A 16,773-nucleotide genomic window follows, 5' to 3' on the forward strand; every position below is an offset into this window, starting at 1 on the left:
CCTCCATTTCTACCTTCCTTCACTTCCACATAGGTACACTTTCTATTTTGTCCCCTTTTATCCCTCCTCCATTTCTGCCTTCCTTCACTTCCACATAGGTACACTTTCTATTTTGTCACCTTTTCATTTGCTGCTTCCTTACACCCACCTCCACCACCTTGTCCTTAACAGCTAACATGAAGGGCTTTAACCTGGTAGCAGCGACGGGCCAAATGTGTGGCTTTCCCGTGCAGCAGCGACGGGCCAACTTTTTGCCATGATATAAACCCCCCAAAATAGATGATGCATAAGCTGATCACAAATGCGTTGATATATATTATGAAATGGTTTGTGTGAGTGATGATTTTTTCTCATTTTTCTCGCTTAGAGGGGCCTTTAAGAAACATGGTCTCCGCAGCTACCGGGTTAAAAAAAGGGTGATGTTGATAAGGTTCTGGCACTAAGAGAGCTGGGTAGGACACTTAGCATGAACAAATGGATAAATTCTGATTCAACATGGACATAAGCAAATATTGGTTTACTAATAGAGTGGTGGATGAGTGGAGCAGGCTGGGCAGTCATGTTGTGAGTGCCAATACAATAAATACATTCAAGAAGAGGTTGGATAAGTCCATGGATAGTGAATTTAGGTGGGGTTAAGTTTACAGGAGCTGCCTTGCATAGGTCTGTCAGCCTCTTGCAACTCTTTCTCTTATGTTCATACCATGGCCCTAACACTGTCTGGTCCTTGCAGATGAGCGCCGGCTGTCAGAGGACGAGAAGCCGCTCTTGGTGCAGCTCAACTGGAATAAGGATGATCGTGAGGGCCGCTTTCTCCTGCGCAGGATGGACCTCTACAGCAGCACTGGCTTCTTGCATGAAGTAAGGATCCAAGGACTCTGTATGCATGGCGTCCTTTGTTTATGTGTATGGCCTTGCCCTTCACTCCTTCTCACTGCTTTCTGTTGTCATGTCTGCTTTGTGTATATCTTGTTTTGCCTAATTGGTTGTCTGTTTTACATATTTGTTTTAGTTGTGTCTGTGTCTAATTCTGTTTGTCTCTGTTTCTTGTCTAATCTCATGTTTGGCCTCCTTATGCTTCCGCCTCAGTCTTTTTTCTCCTCTCATTCTGTGTGTGTGTATGTCTTTATGTGTGTCTTTACCTGTATCATTTCCCTGTGTTCCTGTGTATATCATATCTTGGCAAATTTGAACTAGATAAAAACACACACATCACTCCCATGGTGCAGTGAACTAAGGCTTTGCCCTGTTAGGCAGACGTTTGAGTCCTGCTCAGCCAAAAGAATTTTCCGCTAACATGGAGTGGTTACTGTCCCCCCTTGGGCAAAAAGAATGGAGTGTGTGGTGTGTAAAGGTCCCAGAGTGCCCATAGATCAGCTAACGAGCTCCAAGGCTCTCCTCAGAAGGGTTCTGGTTGGCAGTCACGAATCCAGCATGTGATCATGCCATGGTGAATCTCACACACACACACACACACACACACACACACACACACACATACACAAAAACACACACCACTCTGGTATCTCAGTGGTAGAGCTCTGTGCTGCTACACTTCATGGTGTGGTAGGCGGAGGTTCGAGCTTGCTTAGGTCGGGAGGATACTTGCTGGCGATGATGAGCCCTGCTCATGATCAAGGCCATGGGTGAATTATACCATCCTAGTAACTTCATCATCATTAGTTGAGGCAGAGCAGTAATGGGAGCATTAGTGAGGACAAAAAACTTACTGTCTCTCCTCTCTCAAGGCCAACCGGAGGGAAGGATCCAAGGCAATATAATTTTTTATGTAGTTTGGTAATGTTTTAGGATATTAACATGTTTTCAGGTTGAGATAGATTTAATATTCAATGCATTTTCTGTTAAAGAGGTCCAGGATTTAATACCATAGATCACTTACTGCATCAACTCTTCTACTTTTGAATGTTATGGTCTATTAACAGATGTTCATATAGAGATAGATTTGGTTTTATTATACTTTTCCTTATAGAGAATCCTGATTTTGCCTTTTCCAATCCTGTTCATATTCAATCCTCCTTCTTTTCCCTGTTATTCTCATACCATAATTTACCTACCCTCTTAGAGTGGCCAGTACTATATAGTTACCTTGAGAGGCCCATGAACAATGAATCATCATAACACTGATATGTCACATCAAACTCTAACTCATCAGAATGGGCTCAGGGCCTTTGTGGCTATGAACCCTGCCTGGTTGGAAACAGGGCCAGAAATGTGAAAATAGTGTTCAATATTTGGAAATCTTGTGTTCCTAGTGTGAGAAGAAACAATCTTGTGTATAGTTACTTCTCAAATAACATAAATGCTTGGGATTTTGAGTTGCCCTTCGTGAACTAACTGGCCTCCTGCAGGCTAACGTCTGTGATACCTTACAGAGCAACCACTCCTTGGTGCACACCCTGCCGCCGCACCCCACCACACCCGTGCCGTCCAAGGAGCAGCCTTTCCAGCGCAAACTCTCCAAGCGTGAGAAAAAGGAACTCAAGAAGCAGGAGAAGCTGCGACGCGCTAACGAGGCCAATGAGAATGACAGCTCAGTGGCGGAGAAACTTTACACAGGTATGCTGGGGGCTGAAGGGCCCTAGAGTGGGTGGAGAGAGACTGCATAGGCTTAGGTCTGCATTATTATATCCTTCAAAGCCTTGTCCATCTATTTCAAAAGGCTCTCACAGAAGTTGTTGGGGTTTCCATGGGTGGATTCATGACCCTGGTGGTAGTTTTGCAAGGCTTCTGTGCCATGAATGGGAAAACACACATAACAACCTGATGTAGCTTCTCTGGCCTCAAAAAAACATCCTAACAAGAGCCCCAAAGGTTTGATCATGTGAGTGTTAGGCATAGAGAGATGAGGATGGTTAGGAGGATGTGCGTTTCATCCCTCAATGGCAGGCCAGAAAGGATCTAGATCTTGCATAAGGCTCTAAGGAGTAAGGCAGGTCTTGAGTGTATTGGTGTTGTGGTGTGAGGGGATAGACGGGGTCTGACTTAAGGATGTAGAGAAGATGGATGAGGGTAGTGTAGTGAGAAGGGTGAGAGAAGTAGTTGAGGGCAGAGGTAGGAGAGTTAGACCAAAGAAAACTTTTGATATGATTGTGCCGAATGCGGAATGCCCTGTGAATCCTGCAGCTTAACCCGGTAGCAGCGGGGATCATGTTTCTTAATGGTCCCTCTAAGCGAGAAAAATTAGAAAAAATCACCCCTCACACAAACCATTTCATAATATATATCAAAGCATTTGTGATCAGATTATGTATCATCTTTTTTTGGGGGTTTATATTGTGGCACAAATTTGGCCCGTCGCTGCTACACAGTAAAGCCACAAATTTGGCCCGTCGCTGCTACCAGGTTAACAAAGGCTGTGAAGGATCAAGCAGAATAGAGAAACACCTTATCTGTATGGAGCCTTTCAAAACAAGTGGAGAGGGAGAGAAATCTGTATATACATGACTGAGAGGTCTGGGGAAGTCTGCAGGGCTGGCAATAAGGCTCTGTATGGGGTAGAGAGTCTTGACACAGATGGGAGAGCTAGTCATGATTGCTGAAAAGGGAAACTGTTAAGAACTTGAGACTGTGTTGAAGAGGCAGGGCAGAGACTAAGAAAGGGCTGGTAATTAGGCTGTGTAGGGCTGATAGTCTTACCATAGATGAGAGAGCTAGTCATGTTTACTGAAAAGAGTAACTGTCAAGGACTTGAGAATATGCTGAAGGGGCAGGAAGGAGACTATAACAGATAAGGCAAGGAAAACTTTTGTGGTGGTTGTATAGGAAGGAGAGACTAAGTAAGATGACTGGAAATGATTGTGCTGGTTGTGTTGGAGGAAGGGTAACAAGGGGGAAACATTGGAGGGTTATGCTGTAGGCTATAGAATGGAGGCAGGAGCTATTAGTAGGAGTTGTTAGAGAGTTTTATGAAGGACACTGTAAAGTGGAGGTAGGAAGTGGCGGAGAAACTTTACACAGGTATGGTGGGAGCTGAAGAGGCTATGAGTGTGTGTGAGAAAAGACTGTACAGGCTTAGGCATATAGAGATACAATATTAAAATGCCAGGAGGTAGTGTTTTGAGGGCAGAATGAAGGAGGCAGTGAGGAATAGAGGCGTTAAGAGACACTAAGAACTCAAGGAGGTGTGCTTAAGAGGGCAGCATTAGGGAGGCTGTGTGGAGAGGTGGCAGGAAGAGACACTCAGAAGGATAAGAATTGTTTGGAGTGACATGGGAACAATGAGTAGAAGGGAGGCATTATGAAACAGTGAGCAGGGCAGGAGGGAGGTCATAGAGGGAGGCTGTGTGGAGGGGAGGTAGGAGGAGACAGTAAAAAGGATAAGAAAAAATTATTAGAGAAGTGATTTGGGAACAGTGAGCAGAGTGGAGGGATTAAGAAACAGTACGAAGGGCAGGAGGTGATTTCTAGAGGGTGGCGTGAAGGAAGCTGTGTGAAGGGGAGGCGTGAAGAGATACTAAGAAGGAGAAGAAAGAGTTTGTAGAGTGATCTTAGAATGATACAAAGAGGGATAAGGAGTTTTTATAGTATGACAGTATGACTTGGGAACAGTGAGTGGAGTGGAGGCCTTAAGAGGCAGTAAGAAGGGCAGGAGATAGTTTATAGAGAGCGCCAGGTTTAAGGTTGTGTTAACGGGAGACAGGAAATGACACTAAGTAGGGTTTGAAGGAGTATACAGTGTGGCAGGAGGGAGATTATGCAGAATGGAGCTGACAGAGGAACTAGAGAAGGCCTCACATATAAGGAATGATATATCCAGCATTGAAATAATTATGTAGTGTAAATTCAAAGTAATCCTTGCTAATCCCTGTACTGAACCAACAATGTTCTCTATAAAATCTATCCATTATGTTTCCAAAGATTCTTGACTACCTTTTCTGTTGACTTGAATTCCTAGTAGACTTTTGTGGTCATAGGTTATCCTTGTTCTTGTCACTCATGCCTCAATATGGTGATATCCCCACCAAGACACACAGACTTGGTTCATCCTTACCACCTTTGGGCACCACATTTACCTTCCTTCCTTTGCAGAGCTCCCGGAGACCAGTTTCACACGCAGCATCAGCAATCCTGAGGCGGTGATGAGACGCAGGCGGGCACAGAAGCTCGAGAAGAAGCTGCAGCAGTTCAGGAGTAAAGATGGAGGGCCAGACACTGGCGGCACTCTCAAGGTGGGTGGCGGCTCTCCTTCATGAGATTAGTTTGCAGACTCCATGTCTTGTCCACCTTGTGATGACCCTCAGAAGAACAAAAGGCCTGAGTGCAAACTAAGAAACCCAGGTGTTGTAGGGATGTAAAGAAGTTAGCTTCTCTAATTTATAGATTGACTCTTGGAATGATTCACAGGAAGAAACTGTTGGAGCACAAAACAAGATAAGAGCTGATACAAAGATAAGAGCAGCTACAAAGACAGGAAAATATAAGCTTTGGTTAAGTCCTTTATATATGCTACAACTCTGCAGATTTGCACAGTAACTGTTTGTGTTTTATTGGATTGGGTTAAAATGGTAAACTGGACCAGATGTTGCTCTTATTAGGCTGAGTAATACTCAGAAATAATCACTCTCAAGAACTTTCTGTTAACTTCAGCTGAGTGTGATAAACAGAACAATAATCTGTCTTTCCTTTGTAAAAGAACATTACCATTTCATGGTAATCTGGGCCTAATCTTTCTGAATGGCAGTGGATCTCATCACTTAGATAAACTTTACATATCTCTGCTTGAAATCTTAGTGCAATGATTCAGCATTGGAATTTACAGTGGCTATCAGCTATTACAAATCTTGTCTAAATTCCTTACTTACCAGCCAGTCCTCAGGGTAACTCTGGGCCTTGCTTTGCAGATTTATGGAGAATCTCTTCGACCAGATGTGCCTTACAAGACTCTGTTGCTGTCAGTGCGAGACACGGCCCTCAACGTTGTCTCAGAAATGCTGGACAAGTATGGTCTGTACAAGGAGGACCCAACCAACTACTGTCTCCTGCAGGTGGGTGCAGAGAGGAGGCCAGGCATTAGTGATTGCTGAACCTTTTGTGGGGTTTGCCAAGCCTTTTCTTGAGGGCCTAAGCAGCACTATGTCTTGGAGCGCTGTAATTCACCCTCCCTTTAGAGTTTAGAGAGAGGTGGATGATATTGGGAAAGGTATCTGTTGTGGATGTGAACTATTAAAGGCTGGTGAAAATGATGAATGTAGCCCTTCCTGTCTTCCTTTATTTATATATGTTCGTTAGAGTATCTTCAAAATATCAGATATTATAAGATTCAGTGTTTCCTAAAACGATAAAGACTAAAGAGTTTCTGCAAACAGCACACAAGTGATTGCAAGTAGTGCTTGTAAATGGGTCTGGCAGTGCTGGTTTGTCTGTGCTGGCTAAGTGTGTGTGTGTGTGTGTGTGTGCTTCAGTTCATGGTGGTGGATACTGAAGATACTGTTGTGTGGAGTGATCACTTATTCTAGAGTCACATCCCTGTCTAGATGCATAAAGACAGGCACACACAAAGAGAGGATGTCAGGCATTTGTGTGAATGTGTTGTGGCTGGCCTGAGAATTAGGTGACTTTGGCCATGGCAGTGGATGGTGGATGGTTAAATGGTTAAAGGAGCAGTACAGGCGTGCTAGCAATGTCACGGTGGTTGGTGGAGGATGAATGGAATACTCCACTCAAAGGGATCACTCAGATCAGCAAAAAATATCGTATCGTGGTGTGACAAGTTGTGTAAATGGTGAAGCGAAGTGAGGGACGCAAAAAGACGCAAAAAGTGCCTCGTCACTGCTCCTTGCAAATGTAATAAAGATTAAGGAGGGAGGCGTAACGGGATGCTGAGTAATGGGATTGTGAAGGATGAGTGTGATTATGAATGTTGGAGGAGCATTTAAAGTTACATAACTCTGATAATAATAGATGCATGGCTGGTGTCCATCACGCCTGCTTAGTAGAGAAGTAGCACACAAGGTTGTTTTTGCCACACAGATACAAGGCTGCCAGGGGTAAGTGCTGATGCTGGAAATTTTCTGTGCATCTTGATTTCTAGTCTCTTAAGTTTTTGTTTTTATGGTCTTAGTACCTTAAATTGTCCTGGCCTTGTTGGTTGGTCTTATATTTCTTCTTGACCTCCTTTTTGAAATGCGACATGACCTCAATATGAAAATGGTGATTGGTTGCTAAACTTTCAGGAATGAGCTGGTTACCTGTTCCTTACATGTTCAGTAAATAATAATGTTTGCAATGTTGTAATGTTTTCTTGTTGCTTATTGCTGGCTTCACTGAATCTAAATCTCCTGTCTGGAATAGATTAATTTGTAAAGTCAGGCTTTTAGTTATACTGTCAGCATCTAACATGTTTTAAACCTCTATAGGTGTTTGAGTGTTAGATAAAATTAATTTGAACTTTCTTTGTGCCCCTGAGATCAAGCATCCTTTTGTGCAAACAATAGATGTATTGATATAAATGTGAAGAGCTTCTTGCTCATTTGGAAACATATGATAAACTCACCTAAGTTTCGGGGTGGGGTGGGGGGGCATATAATATTCCATGGCCAGGGATCCAACTGACTTATTCAGGCAATAAAGCTATCCCTCGACTGTGTGGGTTTCTATGAGTTTTCTGCACTACTCTGATGAACCTCAAGAATGGTATGAAAGTTTTGTAGCTGAAATATTAGCAAAATGTCTGTGCACAGGATGTAGCCCGCTGCTCAGCTGATGAGTTGTGTTGCTGTGAATATAATAAGCACCTTCATGCATTGCTTTCTAAACCAAGACTTATGATGCCACTCCTCTCCCCTGCAGACTGTGATAGGCAATGATGACGGCTATATGGGCCATGTCCCCCAGAAGGAGTACATCCTGGACGACGACGAGTGTCCCCTGGCCATCCTCATGAACCACCCGCCATCCAGAGGTGAGTTGAGGGCTGGTGTGGAGAAATTGTTTTCTTGCCTTAGTTGTATTGGTGTTTGTTTCTTGGAACTCCCTTGGTGGGTTGAACGAAGTAAGCAGACTGTGTGTATGGCGTGTGTGTGTTTGCCTTGTTGTATTTACCTACCTAGTTGCTGTAGCAACTATCCGAATGCTATCCGAACAGCTGATGGCTGCCTTGTATTGGACATGGATGGGCGGAGGGCTCGTTGGGCTGAGTACTTTGAGCAGCTGTACACAGCGGACCCTCCATGTGGGCAGCTTCCAGTTGCAGGTGGTGAGTGCTGATCCACCCATCGACGAAAGCCCACCCTCTCTGGCTGAGGTCAGAGAGGCTGTGGCAAAGTTGAGGGGTGGAAAGGCACCTGGCACCTGTAACATCAGTGCAGAGCTGCTCAAAGCTGGAGGCGAGGCCATGATCCGCGAGTTGCATGTGGTCTTGAATGCCATATGGCAGTCCGGTACCATTCCTCCTGACTGGAAGGGGGGGTTGGTCATCCCAATCTGGAAAGGGATAGGGGACTGACAGGACTGCAACAGCTACTGTGGTATTACACTGCTCAGTGTGCCAGGCAAGGTGCTTGCCCACCTTTTGCTGATGTGAATTTGCAGCAAGCTACTGAAGCTACCTATGTCAATTTCAAGAAGGCGTTTGACTCAGTGCATCGCGAGGCACTCTGGGATCTTCTGCAGCTCCGTGGGATTCCTGTGAGGACTATTGGTTTGCTAACTGGCCTGTATTCTGGGACAGAGAGTGCTGTGAAGTGTGGGGGGGCTTGTCCAGCTTCTTTCCCGTGAATGCTGGAGTGAGGCAGGGCTGTGTCCTCGCCCCATCACTGAATATTGGGCAGAGCTGTGGACCAGAGTCATTGCAGAGCATCCATTGGCAATACCAGGGTCACTGACATTATTTTTGCCGATGATGCAGTAATCCTGGTGGAGTCACTGGAGGTTTTGATGATGAGTCTCGAGGCACTGCACAAGGAGGCGAAGCCTTTGGGACTTTAGGTCTCCTGGGCCAAGACCAAGGTACAGGTGTTTGGAGGCTTGCTAGATGAAACAGTAGTCTGTTCATGCGTGTGGCGAGGATGTTGAGATTTCAGAAAGTTTCACGTATCTTGGTAGCGTAGTTCATAACAACGGTGAGTCTCGCCAGGAAGTCTTACGGTGGATTGACCTGGCCCATGGTGTTATGGACTCGCTCAACATGAGTATATGGCGTTTTTGATACCTGTGCAGAAGGACAAATCCGGATCTTCAAGTCCCTTGTGCTCCCTGTCTTACTTTTTGGTTGTGAGACATGGATACTAAATGGGGACTTGGAGAGGCGGATTGATGCTTTTGGTAATAAATGTCTACGCAGAATCATGGGATATCGCTGGAATGACTGTGTCAAACCGGTGACTACTCCATGAGGCTGATTCGACATATATTGCCTGCATAGTCCGTCAAAGCCAACTCTGGCTATATGGGCACATGGCACGTTACCCTGAAGCTGATCCTGCTCATTGGGTTGTCTCTGTAAGAGACAATCCTGAGTGGAGGAGGCTAAGGGGATGCCCATGGAGTTTGTGACTTGAGCAAGTCGATAGATCCTGCCAGGAGGTACTTGGGTTGGGAAGGGGGCCTGCATGGAGACTCGCCTGGGGAGACCCTTGGGTTGGTGTCGTACTTTGGGCGAGGCGATGCGCCACACAGTGTATGCCCCCATTGATTGATTGATTGTAGACAGGATTTGAGTCAGTCTTGTGTTATCCTGTCTCCATGTCTAGTTTTATCCAGCTTGGCTTCAAAGTCGTGAATTGTCTTTGTCTGCTTCACCTCCTCATGCAATTTGTTCTAAACAAGTTTTATGTGTAAAACTAAATTTCTTGACATTATTGCCACATCTAATTAATCTTTAATTTGTATTCATGACCTTTTGTTCACATGAGGTGTATTTGTGTGTGCGTAATTCACCACAGCCTGATCACGTGTTGGACTTGTAATTGCCAGCAGGTACCCTCCCGACATGAGCAAGTTCTCTTTATCGTCGATCTATGGGTACTGCCAGGACCTGTGTGTGTGTGTGTGTGTGTGTGTGTGTGTGTGTGTGTTTGAATGTGGTAGGTAGATGTGGGTTTCATTGTGGTAAAAGAGACAGTTCAAGGGGTGAACAGAAAATAAGAAAAAGCCTGCAATAATACAACTTTTACAAAGGCATTGGAACCCAAAATGAGTATAATTTTTTTTCTGGTGTTGTCTTGTTACTCTCCTTTTGAAAGAGTTGAAGTCATAGGAAAGAGGAAATACAGTAGAAAGATCATTATAGAGGTTACCTGTGAAAGGGAGGAAGATATAAGAGTAGTTGTTGAAGAAAAAAATAGAAGTTTGGGTGTGAATGGATAAAAATAGAGATAAGGGATGCAGTTTTTATCTCTATCTATTTTTGTCTGTCTCCTTCACAGAGATCTGAAATACACACAGTCAAAAAGAGCAAAGGTTACTGTTACAGCTAAGAATAGAAGTGGAGGAGAGGGTCTATAAATAAAGAGGGTAAAAATAAATCAATACAAATTAATTCCTCAGTTGGTGCTTTTTATATCTGTTGGCCTCTATGGAAGGGTAAAGGCCATGACCGGGGGAGGTAGGAAGGAAGGAGGATTAAGGCCACATACCTGACTGGCTTCCTCTGGCTTCGTGGGGCATTGATTATGCGCATTTGATTTGTCACTCCCGGACACGCTTGCCTCTCCTCTAAGTGACCGTCGCCAGCCTCTCGTGGTCCGCTGCTGTGTTGCTTCTATTACTGTCTTGTGGGCTTTCTTACTTTATTTTTATTCTGCCCTTGATCTTTTTTAACAGTAAAGGAGGCAGCTCGGGAATAAAATAGCGAGGATACAATAATAGCTTGCTGAATCATTGCTCCTCCTTGAAAGCACACAGATCCACTTACTGTTAACAAAAGAAAATCCAAGGCTAATCCACTGCCAGTAGTAAATAATAATATGCTCATCAAAGGTGCTTGTGTCGAAGTGAAGACATTGAAGCATAAATAGCATACGAGAGCATAGGCTAGGAGCAAAAGGGAGAATTTAGTGAACATAAAGTTTAGCGACTTACTCCTTGAACTTAAGGACATGAAATATTGAGCCAGAATTAAGAATGAGTCTGCATTTAGCGGATGTATATTTGGAACAAGCTAGATATTTCAAATTGTAAGTGATGCAGTACTTAATCACTAAATGTAGAAATAGCAAAATGTGGGAGACAATCTTAGTTGTTAGTTAAATATTTGAACTCTAAAGTTTTGCAGTACAGAGTTAGTGAATCATTTGAGGGAAGGAAGGAGAGTGTGGGAGAGGGTGAGAGAGAGGAGATGGAGTGTTGTGTTGTGTGAAGGGAGGGGATGGTGAGAGGGAGAGAAGAGGGAGAGGACTTGTGTTGTGAGAAGGGAGAGAGAGAGAAGTGAAGGACTTGTGTTATGGGAAAGAATAGGATGGGAGAGGGAGTGGGGAGTACTCTTGTGTTGTAGGAAAAGGTGGGAGGGTGAGAGAGGGAGAAGAATGTTGTGGGAAGGGAGAGGAGGGTGAGAGAGGGAGAGGGAGAGGACTGTTGTGTTGTGGGAAGGGAGGGGAGAATGGGAGAAGGAGAGGGTGGATGGACAAAGTGTAGGAACAGTGGAAAGTTGTGGACCTCTGTTGTGTTGCCCATCCAGCAGTTATGTTATGAAGGTTTACTAAAAGGATGCAGAAAGAAAGGGGAAGGGAGAGATAAGGGATCCAGGACCTTGAGTATAATGCTTCCCTCGACCTTTAGTTAGGTTAATAGGGAGGTAGGTAAGCAGGAAGGTCGGTAGCGGTGGAGGTAGAAGTGGAGTGGTGATGGAGGAAGGAGTGGTGTTGGTGGAGGAAGACGAGAGGGAGGAAATCGAAGGAAGGAGACTGGAAGCTCATGAAAAAGTAGCCAGTTAGTCAACCAGTCAGTAAGTCAACCAGTCATTTAGTCAACCAGTCAGTAAGTCAACCAGTCACTTAATCAACCAGTCAGTCAGTCAACCAGTCACTTAGTCAACCAGTCACTTAATCAACCAGTCAGTCAGTCAGTCAACCAGTCACTTAGTCAACCAGTCACTTAGTCAACCAGTCACTTAGTCAACCAGTCACTTAGTCAACCAGTCACTTAATCAACCAGTCAGTCAGTCAGTCAACCAGTCACTTAGTCAACCAGTCACTTAGTTAACCAGTCACTATCAACCAGTCAGTCACCCAGTCAACCATACAGTCAGTCAAGGCCGCTTTGGTGCCGAGTTATTTTTTCTCTAACTTTCCAGGAATTACTTAGGATTGAGGGAAATTAAAAGGAACTCTCCTATACCCTACTGTCTTATGGAAGAAATCTATACACTCTACCCTTATAAAAACACTTACTGCATAATTTCAGCATTGCTATTGTTATTATGCTGTTTATGGGCATTGATCGGCTCTTAGCGAAATATTAATGCGTACTCGATCGTAACTATTGATTTGTAAGCGTGATGGAATGTATGAGAGAGAGAGAGAGAGAGAGAGAGAGAGAGAGAGAGAGAGAGAATATCAAGTTTGCAGTTTTAGACCTGTATTCTCAAACGCTTTCGGCTCTTAATAAATATATCCAAAGCCCACAAAGGAGATAAGTCGGGTTCTTTTGATTGTTTTTCTACATTCAAAAGGCAGAATGAGCTTGTCAAACTATCACAAGACTCATAAGGCTACCCATGGAAATGCCAATACAACCTCTACGAAAACCCTATCAAATATGTGTGTGTAAACCTCGAAGTGTTAGCAACAGTGTCAGGACAAGAAGTGGTTAGAGCAGAGGAGCCTGACAGGAGTGTGTGTGTGTGTGTGTGTGGGAGGGGGAGGAAGGGGGCATGGTCACGGGTCTTGTCCTGGCGTAGGGGAGCGTCAGGGCAAGGTTGGAGGGTATACGGGAGCTTGATAGTTTACACCCCGTATTCTTGAAGTCCATATTCTCAGACGCTTCCACCTCTCATATCACCTACTTTCAGAGGCCAAAAAGGAGATCAACCAAGTTCTAATGAGTAGTTTTTTAGGTTCATGGTACAGAAGAAGCGTCAAACTACCATTGGGATCATCCAACTACCCCTGGAAATGCTCAAAACTACTACAAAAATCGTGTCAAATGTATGTGCTTGTGTAAACTACCCCTGGAAATGCCCTAAACTACTACAAAAATCATGTTAAATGTATGTGCTTGTGCGCCGTCGTGTTTAAGAATATGACCCTTAAAAAACGTATCGGCACCTCGGTCCGCCTGTTTGAAAAGCCTCACGTAGAAGTTGCTAGGCTTTTCATGGACTGTTTTGTGATACTTGTGTTAGTTTTACACGACCTCCGGACCCTGAACTGGAAAATCACCCATGAAAACCCAGTTAATCTTCTCTGTGGCCTTGGAAAAGTCGTAATAGGAGCCCGATACGTTTAAAAACATGGACTTACTTACCCCCGTCCCCCAATGTGCTGGTGGGTGGACAAGCGATGTGTTGAGAAACGATTTGTTGGGACACTTAATTGTGGCTTATCCGCCCCCGCACAGTGACAGTTAAGGGGAAGTTATCTTTTCTCTTGTTTGTTTTCCGCTTTTCCTTCACTATTAGGAGACGGACCAAAGAATAAGTGATAAGGAGGAATAAGTGCGTGGTAAATTTAGTCTTCCCGCTCGTATAGCAACGGAGAAATGGAAGTCTTTATTTAATATTCATATGATCGCCTTAACTTATCAGTATACATTTATTTCATTGATCCTCCAGTCAGTTGATATCGTAGTGTTCCCAAAGCTTTTCAGTTATTATTATTGTTATTATTATTATTGTTATTATCATTGTTGTTGTTGAGATCCATGAAAGGGTATGAAGATGAAAAAAAATCTCCAAGGTGGTGAGTATAGGATAATTTATGAGTTTATGAGGTAGGCTACTTGAGTAACGGACAGACGAAGAGAGAGAGAGAGAGAGAGAGAGAGAGAGAGAGAGAGGGGAAAGCATTATCGCCCAGTGTGCCATGAGGAGGCTCAGGCTGGCGGTAACGAGTCCCAGCTTCCCACGGCAGGACAAAGGCGCGAGGTGGCCGGTGGTGCTGCTGGTGTTGCCGCGGGGCTGTTGACCCTTCCGACGCCCCCACAGCACGGAGCGGCTGGAGGGAGGGAGGGAATGGGAGGGAGGAGAGAGTTAACTGAATGTGCCGGCATCATCATCAGTTTACATCACAGCGTCATTTTTCAGCCATTAGTCTCCCTCCATATATGAAAAGAGCGGAGGGAGAATTATATAACTTCACTCTGAAAACGCAACGAAAGGGGACGGGCAAAGAGAAGGGGTGGAAAATGAAGTGTATGAGCGATGAAACGTAAAGAAAAGACAGTAAACAAACAAGTGTTAATAGCACAAAAACTGAGCTAGATCGGCGTCGCATGACCCTCCAACACCCCCCCAACAATTTATATTATGCAACTAGGGGTTTAAAAGGGAAAAGGCTGAAAAGTAAAGATGGCGCCACTATAACTAAACACTTGCCTGCGCCACAACGGGCTGGGGCCGACCATCAGGCCCTACTATGAAGGCCTACCGGCGCCACAGGCCAAGACGTAAAAAAAAAAAAAAAAACTATAATGCCATGTTGTAGGGTTCATCAGGGCTAACAAATGTTATTATACAATGTCATGTCTACAATGCATGGGTAAGCCAGGAAAACAACTTGAAGAGAACAACAACAACAACAACACTAAGAAGATGGACAATCTGTTGATCGGCTTCTGCGAGGCCGATAAAAAAGGTGTTAAAACGAGGCTATATAAAGACGAAGATATAATTATTGATATGCATGACGATATATTACAAGTTAAAAAAGAGAAAAATCGTCTTTCGAGCGTTAACTAAGCGAATGTGTTGACGTCACCATCATTTTGAGCGTCATATCTCAGCCGTTCGTCTCCCTCCAAGTGTGCAAGGAGCGAAGGAAAGAAAATAATATGACGTCACACCACCGTTGCCAGATTATCGTACTCAGAGCATATTATTTACCGGTTTCTGACGCCTTACTATTGCCAAGACACATCAGAATCTAACTCTTTTAACGATAACTATGAATGAGTTTCGTTATTGGAGCCCAGAAGAGATTTGGAGTAGGAAGTCTGGAAATATAAGCGGGTGAGTACGACAATCAGACACACACACACACACACACACACACACTCCCGCGTGAAAGGGCAGAGGCGCCAGATGGTCCTTCTCAACCTCTTTTACATACCGATTTCCGAGCCAAAAACTCTCCTGCACCCCAGTAACGAGATTCATTAATAGTTACCGTTACAGTCGTTAATTCCTTATGTCTTTGGGCAATAATAGTGTAAAACGGTTAATACGGTGGTCTGAGGACAACGATTTGGCAACGGTGGGGAAAGGAAGAGAAAAAGAGAATGGGTGAAAAAATGACAAACTAAGCACTTGTTGTAATACATGTTTAGAGTGTGAATGAAAGGTCGAACGAAAATAAAGTGAAAAAGGGCTAAAGAGGCAAGACGTTGAAATGATAAAAAAATCCTCAGTAGAAAAATACGTAGACTTCGTTTCCCATAAAAATACAAAATCCATGTTTAGGGCGTGACTTTGAGCGGTGAAACGTAAAGAAATAGAATGATATAGTGCTGAAGTATTTATTATTATGCGTAGCGAGACATTGCAAGTTAAAAAAGAGATAAAAAAAACCCTGTCCCTAGAGAGTGAAAAATACTGATTTCCTTGTTGCTGTAATACATGTTTTTGGGGAATGAATGTGCCGTGAAACTTAAGGAAATAAATTGAAAAAGTACTGAAACGAGGAATTTATAATTAGCATAGCGAGAGATTGCACTTTAAAAAGAGATAGATAGTCCTGAGAGAGTGACAATAGTGAATGTAACGAATTATTTGTATTTTTGATAGGATGTATTGAGCGGTTAAGTGTAAAAAAGTGAAAGTGTGGAAATTCGAGAAAAAAAAAATCTTTATAATTCGTTACGATCATACTTAACATATATTTACACTGGTAGGGAGCGAGAGGCTTCAGTAAAAGAAAATTAATGAATAAATAAACAAAAAAATATAAGCTTTTTCTAGAAGTCGTCTAAATGAAATATTAATGAAAAGAAAAAGAAGCTGAAATACGGGACTGAATATTTTAAAGCTCCCTCAAGCCAAATCCTGTATCTCTGTGTGTGTGTAAATCACCACGGCCTGATCATTAGCTGGACTCATCACCAGCAAGTACCCTCCCGATTTGATCAAGGCTCATTATAGTCGATCTCTGGGTACTGCCGGGACCTTCACACCCACACTCCTCATTCCCTTTGGTCAAGTGGGGACAGTAACCACTCCTTGTCAGCGGAAAAATCCCGCCCTGAGGGGGACTTGAACCTCCGTCTGCCAGGCCTGGGAGCGCAGAGCTTTAACCACTAAGCTACCGGTGTGTGTGTGTGTGTGTTTTACAGCAGAGGAGACAGTTCAAGGGCGTAAAAAGAAAAGAAAATAATGAAAAAAAAAAAAAGCCCGCTACTTACTGCTTCTGTGTGTGCGTGTGTGTGTGTGTGTGTGTGTGTGTGTGATGAACAAATAACGTGCACTAATGTAAGCTACGATACTCTCCGGTCAACTGAAACCTCTCGGACTGTGTGGGTGAGCGAGATGTGTCAGTAAGAACAAATCTATAAACAAATAGTAAGGTGAAATAATATATAATAGTGACATATCTCAGAATGCTCCCTTAAAAGTTGTTGTGTCGTTGTTGTCGTTGATGGTGTTGGTGTAGGTGTTGGTGGTGG

General features: G+C 43.8%; 1 protein-coding gene across 1 annotated transcript in view; it reads left to right on the forward strand.

Moving 5' to 3' along the window:
- The window catches only part of LOC126984985 (afadin-like), a 96,419-nt gene extending 80,008 nt beyond the window's left edge, over nt 1-16,411 (forward strand). Inside the window, exons 4-9 of the mRNA XM_050839215.1 lie at nt 734-861; nt 2,394-2,577; nt 5,050-5,189; nt 5,862-6,005; nt 7,810-7,921; nt 16,383-16,411. Of these exons, the coding sequence (XP_050695172.1) occupies nt 734-861; nt 2,394-2,577; nt 5,050-5,189; nt 5,862-6,005; nt 7,810-7,921; nt 16,383-16,411 (737 nt within the window). The remainder of the gene's footprint in view (nt 1-733; nt 862-2,393; nt 2,578-5,049; nt 5,190-5,861; nt 6,006-7,809; nt 7,922-16,382) is intronic.
- Nucleotides 16,412-16,773: the final 362 nt, after the last annotated feature.

The sequence above is a fragment of the Eriocheir sinensis genome, chromosome 58 (assembly GCF_024679095.1).
Source record: "Eriocheir sinensis breed Jianghai 21 chromosome 58, ASM2467909v1, whole genome shotgun sequence".
In the NCBI taxonomy this organism is placed as follows: domain Eukaryota; kingdom Metazoa; phylum Arthropoda; class Malacostraca; order Decapoda; family Varunidae; genus Eriocheir; species Eriocheir sinensis.